Below are 15007 nucleotides of genomic sequence, written 5' to 3'. Positions count from 1 at the left end.
TAACCCGTTCTCTCTACATATTGGCTTGCATTAATATTAATTCTGTTTAGTATGTGTTCATCATTAACTTTTTTAGTGAAGACTGAAGCATAAAAGGCATTAAACACTTCAGCATTTTTGATGTCATGTTATTAGCTCTCATTTCCCACTAAGTGGATGGCCTACATTTTCCCTTTTCTTTCTCTTGTCCCTAATGTACACAAAGAAACTCTTTTTATTCATATTCATAAATGATCTAGAGAAATAAGTAAACAGTTCGCTGGCAAAATATGCAGCTAATACAAAACTGCTCAAAATTGTTATGTCTTTGCCACATATAATTTGTTGTGCCTTAGCCCTTTTTTTGTTCCTTGATGCTTGTACTATTCTTTTATGTCTCCTTAGCAATTCATGCATAGTTCTACTTTTGATAAAAGATTCCTTTGTGATTTTCAGTGCATTAAATAACTCACAAAAAAAGACAATATATATCTTTCTTTCACACTGAAATAGTTAGCAGTTGTGCCTTTAATACTGTTTCCTTGAGAAACTCATAGCCTACCTGAATGCCTTTTCACCTTGGATTTTCTTCCTATTGGACCTTACCTAGTAGTTTTCTGATTTAAGGACTTCCTTTTAGAAGTGCAATGTCCTCATTCTGCTGCTCTCCTCTTAATTTCCTTTGAGTCATGAAAGCTATTAATTCATGATAATTTTCACTCAGACTAACTTCCGCCTTCCGATTCACAACCCGTTCCTCCCTGCTGGTCAAAATCATGTCTCAAATGTCTGTCCCTTGGTTACTTCCTTCCGTTTCTGAAATGAAAAAACTACCTCATAGAAACTAATTTTAATTTTCAATTTCATTTTTCAGACACACTGTTGAGTGCAGTTAAGACGACTTAGAGCCCTGTGTAGACAGCAACAATTTGACAGAAGCAATCTTTGATCAGCCTGTCACTTCTGGGGAAGATGAATTACTTACAACTGATGTGGGAAAGAACTCCTGTTAGCGCAAGTCATGTCCACAATGAATCACTACAGGCATGATCCATCACCCAGCTTCTGGCCATAATACTGTTTCACTCTCCGGGATTCTGTCCAGCTTCAAAGCCTGATGCATGGTCATCTCCCAGAGGGTCCTCAAGGGCTAGGCCACATCACTATCAGGCACCTCATCAAATCACTGCCCTCCGCCACACATGAAGCCTTGATTTACTAGGTACACCCGGCCAAGCCCACTGCCCTGCAACTCCCTGCGCACCTATGCCAAAGAGAACCAGACTAAGACACTGCTGAAGCCCTAAACTATGCCAAGTTTAAGAGGCTTCATAGCATTAATGAGGAACAGAAAGGACAAAGAAAACAGAAATGCCAGTTTTGCATTTGCATATATGCAGGTAGATAGACAAGGAGGCAACTACGAGCCAGTAGTTTTCGTATGGAGAGGCCCCTCCTAATCTGAGGCTCTAAACCAATGTCCTTGTGCATCAATCGGGCACCGGGGCCAGGCCCCGCTCGCTGCCCTGCTTCCCCTCCATCGCGGGGGCGGCCCCAGCGCCGGAAGGAAGCAAAGCAGCCCACCCAAGCGCCAGCCCCTCTCCCCACCTGGGGAGCCACCGTGCAGCGGCGAGACCCCGCCGGGTCGCGAGGGTGGGCGCAACTGCCGCGCCACTCCCGGCACAATCCCTGCCCCGCCCCAGGGGGCTGCTCCTTCCGCCTTACCCTCCGCCTCGCTGGATCCGCCCCGCTTCGCTCCGCACGAAGAGGCCGCAGCACCACTGCGCCCAGCAGTTCCCCATCGCATAGTGGGGGCAGCCCCGGGCCTCGGCCGTTAACAGCGGCAGCCCGGACTCAAACGGCCTCTCTGCGGCGCGCGCCCCCCAGCAGCGACCTCATGGGGGGAGGGGGAGAAGCTCGGCTCTGCCCAGCGCGGCGGGTAAAGGAGCGCCCGGCCCACGCGCCCCTCATAGCCCCATCGCGTCTCCCCCGGCGCGCCCAGCCCGTCCGAGCCGCCTGCCTGCTGCCACCCCAGTGCCGCATGCGGCCCACGCCGGCCCCGCCCCCGCGGCGGAAGGAGGCGGCGGATGCGAGCATGCGTGGTGGGGAAGAGCTCTTCGCGCCTCCCCGCCTGCTCCCGCCCCCTGCCACGCGCGCCTGGCCCCTGGGGACCTTTCACTCGCCGCCTGCCGGATCCACGCCCAGGGACTCCTCCCTTGCGCCCGCTCCCCAGGCTGATCCCCTAGCCCCTCGGCTACTGCAGCCGCCCCCCTTCTCTGTCTCCAGTCCCTGCTTAGCCTCCCTCCTGGGCATGGAAGGCCGGGGAAGACTTAAGGTCCTTAGTCTGGCAGGGCAAACTAGCAGTTACTTGACTAGTCGAGTAGGCGATGGAATTTGCATGGACTAGTTGATAAGCACTTCTGCCCACTGGGGCTCTTGTACATTTCAAAGGAGGAACGTGGAAGTCTGTAGGCAGCCCCCTCCCCCCCCCCCCCCCCCCCCAGCCAGTGGAGGACCAGCTGACTTTGGGCTGAGTTTCCCTGCATTTCAAAGCAGCAGCTCAGCATGGAGCCTGAGAGGGGGGGGGGGGGAGAGCTGGAGCCCATTTGAAATGCCACACAGAGCCAGGTTCAGTGTGAGACTCCCCAGCTGAACCCCAGGTTCCAAGGAAATGCCATGCTGGGGCCCAGGATAAATTGGAGAGTCCCCAGCTGAACTTGGGCTCCATGGGCACAGCACCACACAGCTGATCGTGGCCTCAACTGTGCTGCGATGCTGCTTTCAAATACCCTCTCTTCCTTCCCCCCCTTTCCTGCATCTATCTGATAGGGGCAGCAAGGAGGGAGGATTGACTAGTCGACTTACTATCTGATAAACATGGGGGGGGGGGAAGAGATAGGGATGTTAAAAACTAGTCTATCCCACACTGCCAGCCATAGCTCCACCCCAGTGTGCCAACAGTAGGCGTTCTGGGGGCCAAGTGTTGCTGCCACCAGGGCCCACCCTCCTGATCATCCTCCCTCCCCTAGTGCTCCAGGGTTGGAGAGGCTGGGCTGGCCTTCATAGCACACCCTTTGCCTCCTCCATTCCCAGTGCTCCGTTTTGCCCATCCAGCCCCACCTCTCCAGCCAACCTCCTTACTTCCAGCATCTGCCTTATCCTCCCAACCTTCAACTGGTGTCAGCTCTAAGGGGTGGGGTGAATGAAGTGAGTGAGAAGGGGGAAGCTCATGGTGGTTGCCTGGCTTCTAGAGTGGTGGGGAAGATTCAAATCCACAACCCCAGGCTCCAGAGGCAGATATCTTATTCACTAGGTCATGGCTCCTCAACTTTGGAAGCTCCGGGGGCCACAATGATACAGCACAGGCCAAGGGCTGCAACTTAAGTGTGGTTGTATATATATGCAAATAGCTTCTTTCACTCTGACAGGCTGAATACAAAGATTAAGGCAAGACTACACAACACACCAGCCTCATTTAAGTCAGTTCTGCTGATATTAATAAAATGCAATATTTATCCGATTTCCACCCATATGACAGCACTTTTAATGAGCAATGACAGTCCAGGAAATTAACTACTAAAACACATATCAACAGAAGACAATTATATTTACTACTTTTTTGTTTTGGCTTCACAATAACAAATCAAACAAAATCTGCCAAATATAGTACTGGAATTTACTGAAGTATAAGTACAATCAATATGAAGATTGTGTCTGCAAACTTTTCACCAGCTGTTTCACATCAGGCTTGTATTCTGTTATAGCAGCACAGAGACAGTCGGGGCAAATGTCTGTCAGTAAGAGAGGTGCGCAGTTTTGACTTGACAATTCCCATGGAGGAGAATGAACTTTCACAGACATATATAGATCTAAAGCAAGTTAGCATCTTTTTAGCACATTTTAGTAATGCGGGGTACATGTCTTCCTGTACATAAGTCATCTAAAATGTTTCAGGGTCCTCTTCCTTATACCTAGATTTTAGAATACTATTGTTTTACATTTCTATCATCTCTTCTTCAAAAGTGGCCCTCTCAACACCAAAACTCACTGCTGAAGGTGAGACAGCAAATTCAAGAACTGTCTCCAGGGACAGCACAAAATTAATGTACTCTCCCCTAGTTTGACCAGTCAAAGATAGAGTAAGCATTTCTTTGGCATACTTTTTGCCATTGAAAAAACATACCGAGATTATGAGCTATGTTTGAATGATCAGTAGATTCAGCCACTGCCAGACTAAAATAATGAGTGCTTTCAATGTCTTTTAGCAATTTAGAAAACAGATTGCCTGAAATGTTTTCAATTCATCTTACTACAGTTGAATCAGACAGTTGCAGTTTTGATATTTAACTATATTTTCTTTGTTTTTAAATTCTGCAAAAAGTGATTCGCTGCAGTCCAAGAAAAACTGCTTCATCAATTCACCTTCAATAAAAGGTCTTTTTGATTTAGCTATGTGCCAAGCCATTTTGAAGGAGGCTTCTGTAACTTGAGTATGGTAACCTTCCAGTAAGCAATGTATCATAGGGTACGTCAACACTTGCTCCCTAGTTCGAACTAGGGATGCAAATGTAGGCGACCGAAATTGCTAAAAATACTCCTCATTTTTTGAGGAGTAATGTTAGTTCAAACCAAGGGGTTTGGTTTGAACTAACGCATCCCGGTGCGCACTTTCACTTTCGAAACAGCTGTTGAGCGGAGTAACGTGCCGGTGAGATCATGCTAATGAAGCGCAGGATATTTAAATCCTTGCTTCATTAGCAATTTCAGTCACCTACATTTGCATCCCTAGTTCAAACTAGGGAGCAAGTGTAGATGTACCCTTAGTTTTTCTTAAATTGCTGTCAGGTGGATACAACAAGTCTTAGAACTCAGGGTGACAAGATTCATGGTGCTGTTGCAAGTTTGTTTTCTTTAATGCAGCAATAGTCTTTTGACAAAGACAACACATGCGTTTTCCATTTATCTCTGCAAAAGCAAAATTCCATCTCCCAATTGGGGTTGAAAACCCTGTGTTCATCTAACAAACATCTCTTCTTTGTTGCCATTTTTAATGCTTTTTATTAAAAAGAGAATTGTATATTAGTGTTTTGGGTGTTTAGCTTGAAGCTTCAGCTTGTGCATTTCTTGGAGGGATTTTACTGTAAAAAGAAAAGTTTCCAAACCAGAGGGTTCCAACCTGTGGCGGATGGGGACCTGGGTGAGTCAGGCCAGACACGAGAGGCAAAAAAGGACAGGTGCCCGAGAGCCCCATCCTGGATTTCCAGAAGGGCTGATATCCCCACATGAGAGTCCGTCGCTCAGTGCAGGATGGAGGCAGGGCTGCCCGGCCGCAGCGCCGGACCCAGATGTGGCCAGTGTGAGCCAGTCAGCACCTCTCAGGCTCTGCGCACAAGGCTAGGCAGCCAGCACTTCTCACAATGTCTTGTTGCTCACGGCACCTCCTCGGGAGCTAAAAAAGCCAACACCTTGAATCCATCTGTTCCAGCCAGCCTGTCCGCTAGTGTCTTTCAGTGCTCACCCTGTCTGGGAGACATTGCAGAGTGTGTTCCCAGTGGAGGCCATGTTCAAAGGATCCCTTGTGGGTTGCATGTTGAGCCCCACATAAACACAGACTGCACCAGGGGCTGCAAACAAACATGCAGCCTGCAGGCTGTGTGTTGAGTAGCCCTGCGCTGGGCCCCTGGAGGACCCACTTCACCTCCCTTCCTTCAGCAGTTTTCCTTATTCTCCCTACCTTCAGCCCATGCCAACTGCAACCTTGGACTAGCTGCTGGCAGCTGCCTAGCTGCTCCCAGGGCTGGAGGGAGGGATTTGAACCCACAACCCCAGACTCCGGAGGCTGATCCCTTATCCAATGGAGGAACCGAACCGAACCAAACCATACTGAACCGACCCAATCCCTCTACCTCCAGCTGCTGCTTTATCCTCCCTACCTTACCCCCCCAACCTGTGTCTTGAGTCCATCATACACCCAAATCCCCTGCCCTGAGCCCCTCATACGCTCCAACCCAGACTCCTGTACCCCCCTCCCCATCCCAACTCCCTGACATAGGATTGTTACAAGACAGCCTGAATGTGTGCATAAAGTTGGATTTGACCAATTATGATATAAATTTCAAAGAAATGTGCGAAAAGCAGCAGAAGTCCCATTAAATAAAGCCCGTGAGTACAATGTTTCATGTATGCTATTATTAATCATGTCAAGTAACAGTATTAAGTTGTATATTTTCAGGCATGCAAATAGGCATTCTTATATGACTCTTTGTTGACCACTTGATCTGAATTTTGATGTAGTTTGGCTCTTTGGTTTGAAAAGATTGCTGGCCCCTGGTCTAGAATGCCAGTGAGCCAACAGTCACAGAGAAGTGTTTTTGGCAGGCAGAACAGTACCTTTTGTATTTTTTTCCTGATGCCCCACACTACATACAGCACTTGATATTTTCTGCTACTAATTAACTTTTAGTGTTGCAGGGCATGCTAAGTACATCCACAAAATGGACTTTTCAAATCAGGCTGGAAATATGGAATGATAGTTAACATGTACTCTAGCATTTGATTAATTTGAATGGTTGTTCTCTTTAGCAGAAGTGTTTAAGAAGGATTATCTGCTTGCCAAGTTACCTCTGTCAACTCTACCAAGCAGAGAGAGAATTTGAGAAAAATAACTTGCTACTATAATGATGAGTAGAAGGTGGGAGGAATATAAAAATAATGACAACTGGTCCTTGATGTTTTTTCTCTTAGATATGAGTCAGCCTTGAAGGTATATTACAGTGATAGCACACACACAATGAGAAGAGAAGAGAAGATAAAGCAATAAAAATAAACCATAAATGAATTAGATAAGATGAGACATCAGCATGACAAGAGAATTGTGTGGTAAGTTTCAGAAACGATTGTTGGAATTTATCTTCATGATGATATTTTCTATGGACAGAATTTTAGCATAGCATAAATTAATCCTCTAGAGAGAATTTTAGTAATAACTCAAAACTGACAGGCAGATGTAAATTGTAACCAGTCCTGAGAAAACTGGAGAGCTAATCTCTTGCAATAAGTCAGAACCAAAGTATTTAGTTTACAGTAATGCAACAAGACAACTTTATTTTGTAAAGCATCAGTCATACTGTGACAACTCTTTGACCTGGAAAGATTTCAAAGGTATAATTGTCCTGACATCTTGACCTTTCAGAACTTAACAGTATATCAGGATTGGAAGTAAAAAATGGGCGATTAAAATTTCCTGCTCCAGAAATCCCAACCTTTTACTACTTGAGCCAAATAATAATGCATTAACAGTATGGGGCCTATGACGTACAACCAAACAGATCCAATTCCATCCAGTAGAGCAGGGATATTAATTGAGCTCACTCAAATGCATGTTTTATGGCATAAAATACCATTATGGAGATGTATGCCGATTGGGGAGAGGAATTGAAAAGATAACAGGAAAAGATGCATTTTCAGCTGAATTTAAGATGAGTTGAGGAGCTGATGAACAAGGAACAAGCTTTAAATGATTATAAAGAGAAAGTATGAGCATTGTAAAATATAGTGGAGTTGACCTAAATCAGATTGGGATGGGGTGGGGGAGGGGTAGACATACCTCTCGATACCTTGCTTATTTGCATAAAGGCAGAGCAAGAGAATAGCACCATATACAAAGAACCCTTCAGCCATAATTTCAAATAATCCCTACTCTTTTTGATGTATCACTGAAGCAGAAAAAGGTATATGTTAAGTGTACTGAGGTTCCACTTAAAGAACTGAACTGTCTCTTTAAAGCTGAAATTGATGGAGCGTAAGCCCCACTCCTTTGCACCTAATTACACTGAGCTAATAACATCCTCCTTCATGCTTTGCTCCGATTACTTCATCAATATTCTGTTGAAAACAATAGTCTATTTAGTATCGCTGGCACATTCAGCAGCTCAGCAGGTGCTTTCTAGCTTGATAGTGCTGGAACATGTATGCTTTACCACATTCAGTGGTGTTTATTATTATTATTATTGGGACTGAGCATAATAATTTGATACTGTTCAAAATTAATCCTTTTATACACACATTCTTTTAATTCCTAAAACCTAATCCTAAAATGTGAACCTTCATAGAAAACATGAGTATGAAACACTCAACACAAAAAGGTAATTTAATTAAAAGCACTAGAATGGGATGTAGACAAGCGGGATTCAATATCAACCTTTTCCCACAGACTCCCTATGCAATGCCAGGCACGATACTTAATTTCTCTGTGGCTTAGTTCCTGCTGGAACAAAAAAGAGTAATATACCTATTCTTCTACCTTTTGCCTATCTCCTTAGATTGTAAACTCTTAATGGCAGAGATTGGTTCTTCTGTTTATTTTTACAGTGTCTAGCCTGATGAGATTCCAATCCTGGTGCTTTTAAGTACTACTGTAATTAATTGACAGCCTTAATAATTATTTAATCACAGTTAACTCACACAACTAAGTTCAAAATGAATGATAATCAGAAATTCAGTTTAAATTGCACTGTGAAACAATAAAATACCAATTGAAAAGTATATATTTGGATGTTTATCTATATTTTCAAATATAATAATTTCAGTTACAACACAAAATTCAAAGTATACATTGCTCACTTTGTATTATTTTTATTACAAATATTTGCATTGCAAAATGATAAATAAAAGAAATAGTATTTTTCAGTTGAACCCATACAAGTCCTATAGTGCAATCACTCCCTTATGAAGGTGCAATTTACAAACAGACTTTTTTGGTACACAGCAGAATTCAAAAACAAAGCAATAAAAAACAAGTCCATTCAGTCCTACTAGTTGTTCAGCTAATCACAAAGAAAAACAAGTTTGTTTCCATTTATGGTAAATAATGCTGTTCACTTATTTTAATTAAGAACATGCCACGTTAGTAGGTGGCATTGCAAGGTATTTACATGCCAGATATGCTGAACATTGGTATGTGCCTTCATGCTTTGGCCAACATTTTGGAAGACATGCCTCCATGGTGATGATGCTAGTTAAAAAAAAATAATTAAATTTTGGGTGCGGAAAGGAATGTCTTCTGCTCTCTTTTTTTATCTTCATTCTGCCATGTATTTTATTTTATAGCAGTCTTGGATGATGACCAAGCACATATTTGTTTAGAGAACACTTTCACTGGTGTTTTGAGAAAACACAAAAAGGTACCAATGTGAAATTTCTACATCTAGCTAAAACACCTGACCCAAGATTTTATAAATCTGAAATGCCTGCTCAAATATGAGGGATGAAATATAGAGCATGTTTTTTTTAAAAATCTTAAGAAGAACAATGCACTGATTCAGAAACTACAGAACCCAAATAATGAAAAGAGACATTGTAAACAAGTGGGCAGCATGATCTCCTTCAAATGTTGCTTGAGTGACAGACTGAACAACAAGTAAGACTGAGTGGACTTGTAGTCTCTAATGTTTTAATTTTTTATTTTATGTACATAATTCTACATGTTAATTCTGTGTTGTAGTCTGCGTTCACACACTTTGTATTCTGTGTTGTAATGAAAATCAATGCATTTGAAAAAGTAGTACACATCAAAAATATTTAATACATTTCAATTGGTATTCTCTTGTTTAACCTTGCAATTAACCACAATTAATTTTAATTGCTTGACAGCCCTAATAATTATTGGTAAGAAAGAAGAGGGATATACAGTTCAGGCACCATGGACTTCTCATCCTTCTCTTCTTTGTTCATATGGCTGACAATGATGTCAAATAGCACCAGTTATGAAGGTTATCCAGTTCATTCACACAGAATATAGTTCTGCCATGCCTTAAGACATCAAATGTAACATTTCTGGTTCCCAAATGACTTGGGCCAGTTTTCACTTGCAATTTACCAGTTCAACTGTATTCTCAATTCCTGAAAGTTCCTCCAACTCTTATCAGCTAAACACCTACCAATTGCTGAAGCTTACAGAAAATTTAAGGAACAGGGTAACTTATTTGCATTATTGTCCAAACATTAGTTTTTATGCTCACAAATATTTGAAAGGCTGAAATCCAGGATACTTGAAACTCTTGAAGGTAATATACAATTGATTGGAGAAACTGAAGCAGGCAAACAGAATTTGGGAAGAACTTGGCTTGATGCATCAAAAACCTATGACTCTAATATTTCTACTTGAATCACACTCTTACAGATTAAATCAATTTGATTGCTCAGTAGAAAGTATTACAACTCTTTCTGTGCCTCCAACAAGAGAAGTCTCCCCCCATACCCATTATGGATTATAGCAAACACTTTTTCCACTTCATCCTTGTAAGCCCGTTTTGTGGTTTAGTCCCCACATTCACCCCTGCATTCCCTAGTGGGTGTTATGCAGTCTAGCCTTCGGTCACCACGCTTCTCCATCAGGTACCTCTAGTGCTTCTCCCTATTAGGCAGCAAATCTGCTCCTTTCCCCATTTTAACCCCATCATGCCTCTGCCTGTTATGCAGCTAAGCTGCCCATTCTCCCCTTCACTCTCTGCTTCCCCTTAGGCCTTTCATGCAAAATAGCTACCTCTTTCCACCTTTCATCTGCTCTGACCCTGAGTGCTCATTCAGTGCAGCCAGTCTTCCTTTATTAAATAATAAACCAGCATTAAAACATCATGGCCCCTTTCAGAGTACACGCAGAGTCAGAATAGGGATAGGAACAGGAGAGTTGTTGAGCACTAAGACCCAGGGAAGTCTTTTTTGCCGGCAGCCATTTTGATTCAACCGGAATGCAGCTTCCCTGTGGAACCAGGTAAGCAGGGGGTCCGGGGCTGAAGGTGTTAGGGGACTGCGGAGAGGCCAGGGGCTGGGCCCAATTGCCAAGTGTATCATAGGGTTGCCAGGTGTCCAGTATTTTTGCCTCCTGGCCAGGAAAAATATCAGAAAATACCAGACATTTTAGATGTCTGGTATTTTCTGAATTTTTTGGCCAGACAGGAGGAGAAAATACCGGGCTGTCCGGGTCAATACTGGATACTGGCAACTCTATCTGCTGCTTCCATTGCAGGAGTGGGCAAAAGGGCTGCCACAGGCCAGATCTGGCCTGCAGAGGCCCTGCTGCTCCCCTGCCCCAAGCCAATTAGGACCCGGGGGTGGAGGAGCACCTGAAGCCTTCGCCATCTGTCCCCGCCCTGTGAGCAACACGCAGCGCTTTGAAGCGCCGTGCACTGCTCGCAGGGCAGGGGCAGAGCACAGAAGGCTTAGCATTCCCCCACCCCCAGGCCTTAATTGACCTGGGGATGGGAGAGCACGCGACGCCTCCTCCCACCCTGCCAGGAGCATGTTGTGCTTTGAAGCACTGTGCGCTACTTGCAGGGTGGGGGTGGGGAGGAGAATCAGTCTGGGGAGCTGCATGAAGCTTCATTCGCCCTGCCCCAGCCCTGCGAGGAATCACCGGCACTTCAAAGTGCCACGTGATCCTTGCAGGGTGGAGGAGGCTTCCTGGGCTCCTCCGCCCCCACACCATAATTGGCCTGGGGGTGGGGGAGCATGCCAAGCCTCTTCCAGGGCATGGGTGCCTAGTGGGAAGGGGGGGCAAAGGGGCTCCCCCACCCCCAGCCCAATCATGGTCTGGGGGTGGGATAGCCCTGCCCCTTCCCATTTAGGCACTGCCCCTTTCTGTTTATGCCCTGGCCCCTTGCAGTGGCTCCCAGGCAAAAATTATTGCCCACCTCTACTCTATTGGCTATTATGCAGAACAACCTCCCCTTACGACCCTCTACCTCATGTGATGGGTGTTGTACAGTACAGGCAGTCCCCGGGTTACGTACAAGATAGGGACTGTAGGTTTGTTCTTAAGTTGAATTTGTATGTTAGTCGGAACTGGTACATATTGTAGGGGAAACTCTAGCCAAACATTTCTCCAGAGCTCAGTTTTATTCTCCCACACCTCACTTCCCTCAGTCCTTTATTCTCAAGCTGAGATGTCTGCTGAGAAAAGCCGCTCCGCGTCTCCCTGGTCTGCTGGGGGGAGAGGGGGCGCTAGCTTCGCATCTCCCTGGTCTGCTGGGGGGAAGCAGCTAGTGCGGGGTTGCCTCACCCCGTTTGTAAGTAGGGATCCGATGTAAGTCAGATCCATGTAACCCGGGGACTGCCTGTATAGCTGTCCTTTCCTTTCTTCCGAGTCAACGGACAACAGACTGTGAGAAGGAGAAAGGGCAGCTGTACTGTCTAACACTCACTATGGGATACCCCTCTTTCACCTTCTATAACGGGCAGCTATGCTGGGTAACGAGTAGTAGAGGCAGCAGAGGGTGTAGAAGCAAAAGGAGTGGGTTCTAGGGGCAGCAATGGAGTGTGGAAGCTACTGTTCCCCTTCCCTGCTTCTAATCTCTGTTTGGAATTATAAGCATCCCTGTTCCCTTCTTATACTCTACTGCCCCTAATGCCCACCATGCAATACAGAAACTCTTTGCCTTTTTCCTGCCTCTACTCCAACTTGTGTTCCTTAGGCAGTATAGCCACACACACCCTGTTTCCCTTTTGCATCCTCTCAATGGTTTTACATAGTATAGCTGCCACAGCCTACTATCCCCAATATCTCTTGTACAATATAGCTGCCCCTTCCCTCCTAGTGCAGCCCCTTTCTCCTCATCACCATCTTGTGCCCGGTGCGCAGTCTAGTCTCCACACTGACCCCTGCATTCTCTAAAGTGTGATGGGTGTTAGGTAGGGTAGCCATCGGTTTCTGCTCTTTGCCATCCGGTCTCTCAAACAGACCTTAGGGGCTGGCTGGGCCACAGAGGAAGAGACAGAGCTAGCTGAATATTTAGTCTTGTCCCTTCTAGTCTCTGGTGATCTGCCCCTGCCTTGCTTTGGGTTAGGCAGTGCCGGAGAACAGTGCCAGGTGGCCAATAGCACTGGAGGAACACTGTGCACCAATGCACTAGTGCTCAGCGCAGAGTCTGACTGGTTGTGTATTGGAGCTATAATGGATTCCATTACAAGTGCTTTTAAACCAATGTCCCTCTCCTTGGTGCAAAGCTTAAAGAATCTGCAAATGCGGCACTTATTACGAATATGCGTGTCTTCTAAGCACCACAAAGAGTTGCAGTAGGGATCATTAATTGGCACAGGGTTGACAACTGCAATACAATTTGAAGCCCGGGCACTGGGGCATGCACTGACTAGATGCTATGTTCCTAAGTGACTTAACAATAACTAACTGATAATAGTAAACTAACTAACAATGATAACTATCAACTGGGAAAACATAGTCCAACAATCTGGACAGGAAAGGAACAACTACCACTGAGGCAAGCAAGTTACAAGTACCATCACTGGCTGCAAGAAGGAATTGAGGGTGGCAGGGGCCTCGTGGCAGTATATACAGCGTAGAACATGCATGCAAGTCCGCAGTGTGCTGGAACCGGGTCCCCCTACAGATCTACCAGTAGATCTAGGGGCCTCTGTCAGGTGATCCTGACTGGTTTAACCAGGAAGCTATCAAGTGCTGGCACTTCAGTTGCCTCTCCACCTACTGTCATGCTGCTTCTGCCCTCTGCTAAGGGAAAATTTTCCAGCACTGGTGCATGTGGTGAGCACATGCACACACCCATGTTGAATGGACATGAGCACCACATCTCAAAGAACACCCATTAGGGAAATAGGTAACCATCACCCCCCCCCCCCCCCCCAGTCTCTGTTAGGCAATATAACCAAGCTGTTGCCTTCCTACACTCTGCTGCCCTCCAGTGGCCAGTATAAAGTATAGCAGGCCCTTGCTCCCTTTTCCTCTTTCCTCCTCCTAGCGCCCTTGTGCAGGATAGGTGCCCTTTTCCTTCCTTTCACACTCTATGTCTACACTGCAGGCTTCTTGCGCAAGAAGCTTTTTGCAGAAGAGATCTTGTGAAAAAAAAATCAGCAAGTGAGCCTTTAGTGAGGAGCACTGGTAAGCTTTAATCCAAGTTTTGGGTCTAGGATAAATTCAAGCAGGAATAAATTGCCTTTGGAGGTTGTGGAATCTCCATCACTGGAGATATTTAAGAGCAGGTTGGATAGACATCTGTCAGGGATGATCTAGACCAGGGGTCTCCAAACTTTTCAGCCCGAGGGCCGCATTAACTATCAAACAGCAGTTCGGGGGCCGACTACACACTTGAGGTCCAAATAAAAAACAATCAAAACATGGATGTTGTTTTTAATTATTTATTTAATATTATTTTATTCAGTTATTATTTAATAACACATTGATACACTACACATGAACACCTGTATTAGTGTGAATGGTGAAATTGTTTCCTGGATGCCAAAATAGCAGACATTTCTGGCTTTAGATTTGTTGTCCCTAACATCAACAGTGACCTGAGATTATCATCGGACAAGTTTGTTCTCAAATTGTTCTTCACATATTTCATTCTTGAAAATGTTTGTTCACACAGGTATGTTGTTCCAAAGATTGAAAGGTACCTTGATGCAAAAGTTTTGACATTAGGAAAGTCTTCCTTGGGCAAAAACTGGTAAAAACCCACCAGTCCTATTTTGAACTTGTCCCTAAGGAGGTCATTTGCTTGCAATTCAATGACTTCCAGCTGCAGTTCATCTGGGCAACTGGCCACATCTGCTTCAAATGGGTTTTGAAACAATCTCACTTCTTCTGCCTTTGAATCCAAGTCAGAAAACCGCTGCTGAAACTGCAGCTGGAGGTCTTTGATGATCTCACATGCAAATGACGTGGGGAACTCAGCTGTTGCTTCAGCCATGAAGACCTTGCACTGCTGAAAGTGCGTCAAGTTGTTGGCCTGTACTTGTTCCAAAAACAAGACAAGTTTGGATCTGAAGGCCTTTAGGTGGGTGTATAGATCAGAAACTAGATTTTGCTCTCCTTGTAGTTTTAGGTTCAGAAAATTTAAATGACTAGTTATGTCTGCAGCAAAAGCCAATTTCCATACCCACTCTTCATCAGACAGTAATGGCTGTGGCTTGCCTTTACTTTCCAGGAAGTCACCTATTTCCTTTCTTAACTTAAATACTCTGCTCAGAACTTTCTCACAACTTAGCCATCTTACTG

At 45.0% G+C, this 15007-nt stretch overlaps 1 protein-coding gene across 1 annotated transcript in view; it reads right to left on the bottom strand.

Annotated features, from left to right (window-relative positions):
* AP1AR (adaptor related protein complex 1 associated regulatory protein) overlaps positions 1 to 2060 on the bottom strand; it is a 33853-nt gene extending 31793 nt beyond the window's left edge. Inside the window, exon 1 of the mRNA XM_025182708.2 lies at positions 1705 to 2060. Within this exon, the coding sequence (XP_025038493.2) occupies positions 1705 to 1781 (77 nt within the window). The 5' untranslated portion in view covers positions 1782 to 2060. The remainder of the gene's footprint in view (positions 1 to 1704) is intronic.
* Between the last annotated feature and the right edge of the window lie 12947 nt (positions 2061 to 15007).

The sequence above is a fragment of the Pelodiscus sinensis genome, chromosome 5, assembly GCF_049634645.1.
Source record: "Pelodiscus sinensis isolate JC-2024 chromosome 5, ASM4963464v1, whole genome shotgun sequence".
Lineage (NCBI taxonomy): Eukaryota > Metazoa > Chordata > Testudines > Trionychidae > Pelodiscus > Pelodiscus sinensis.
The sequence above is the reverse complement of the archived record's forward strand: the minus strand, read 5'-3'. Positions and strand labels throughout refer to the sequence as shown.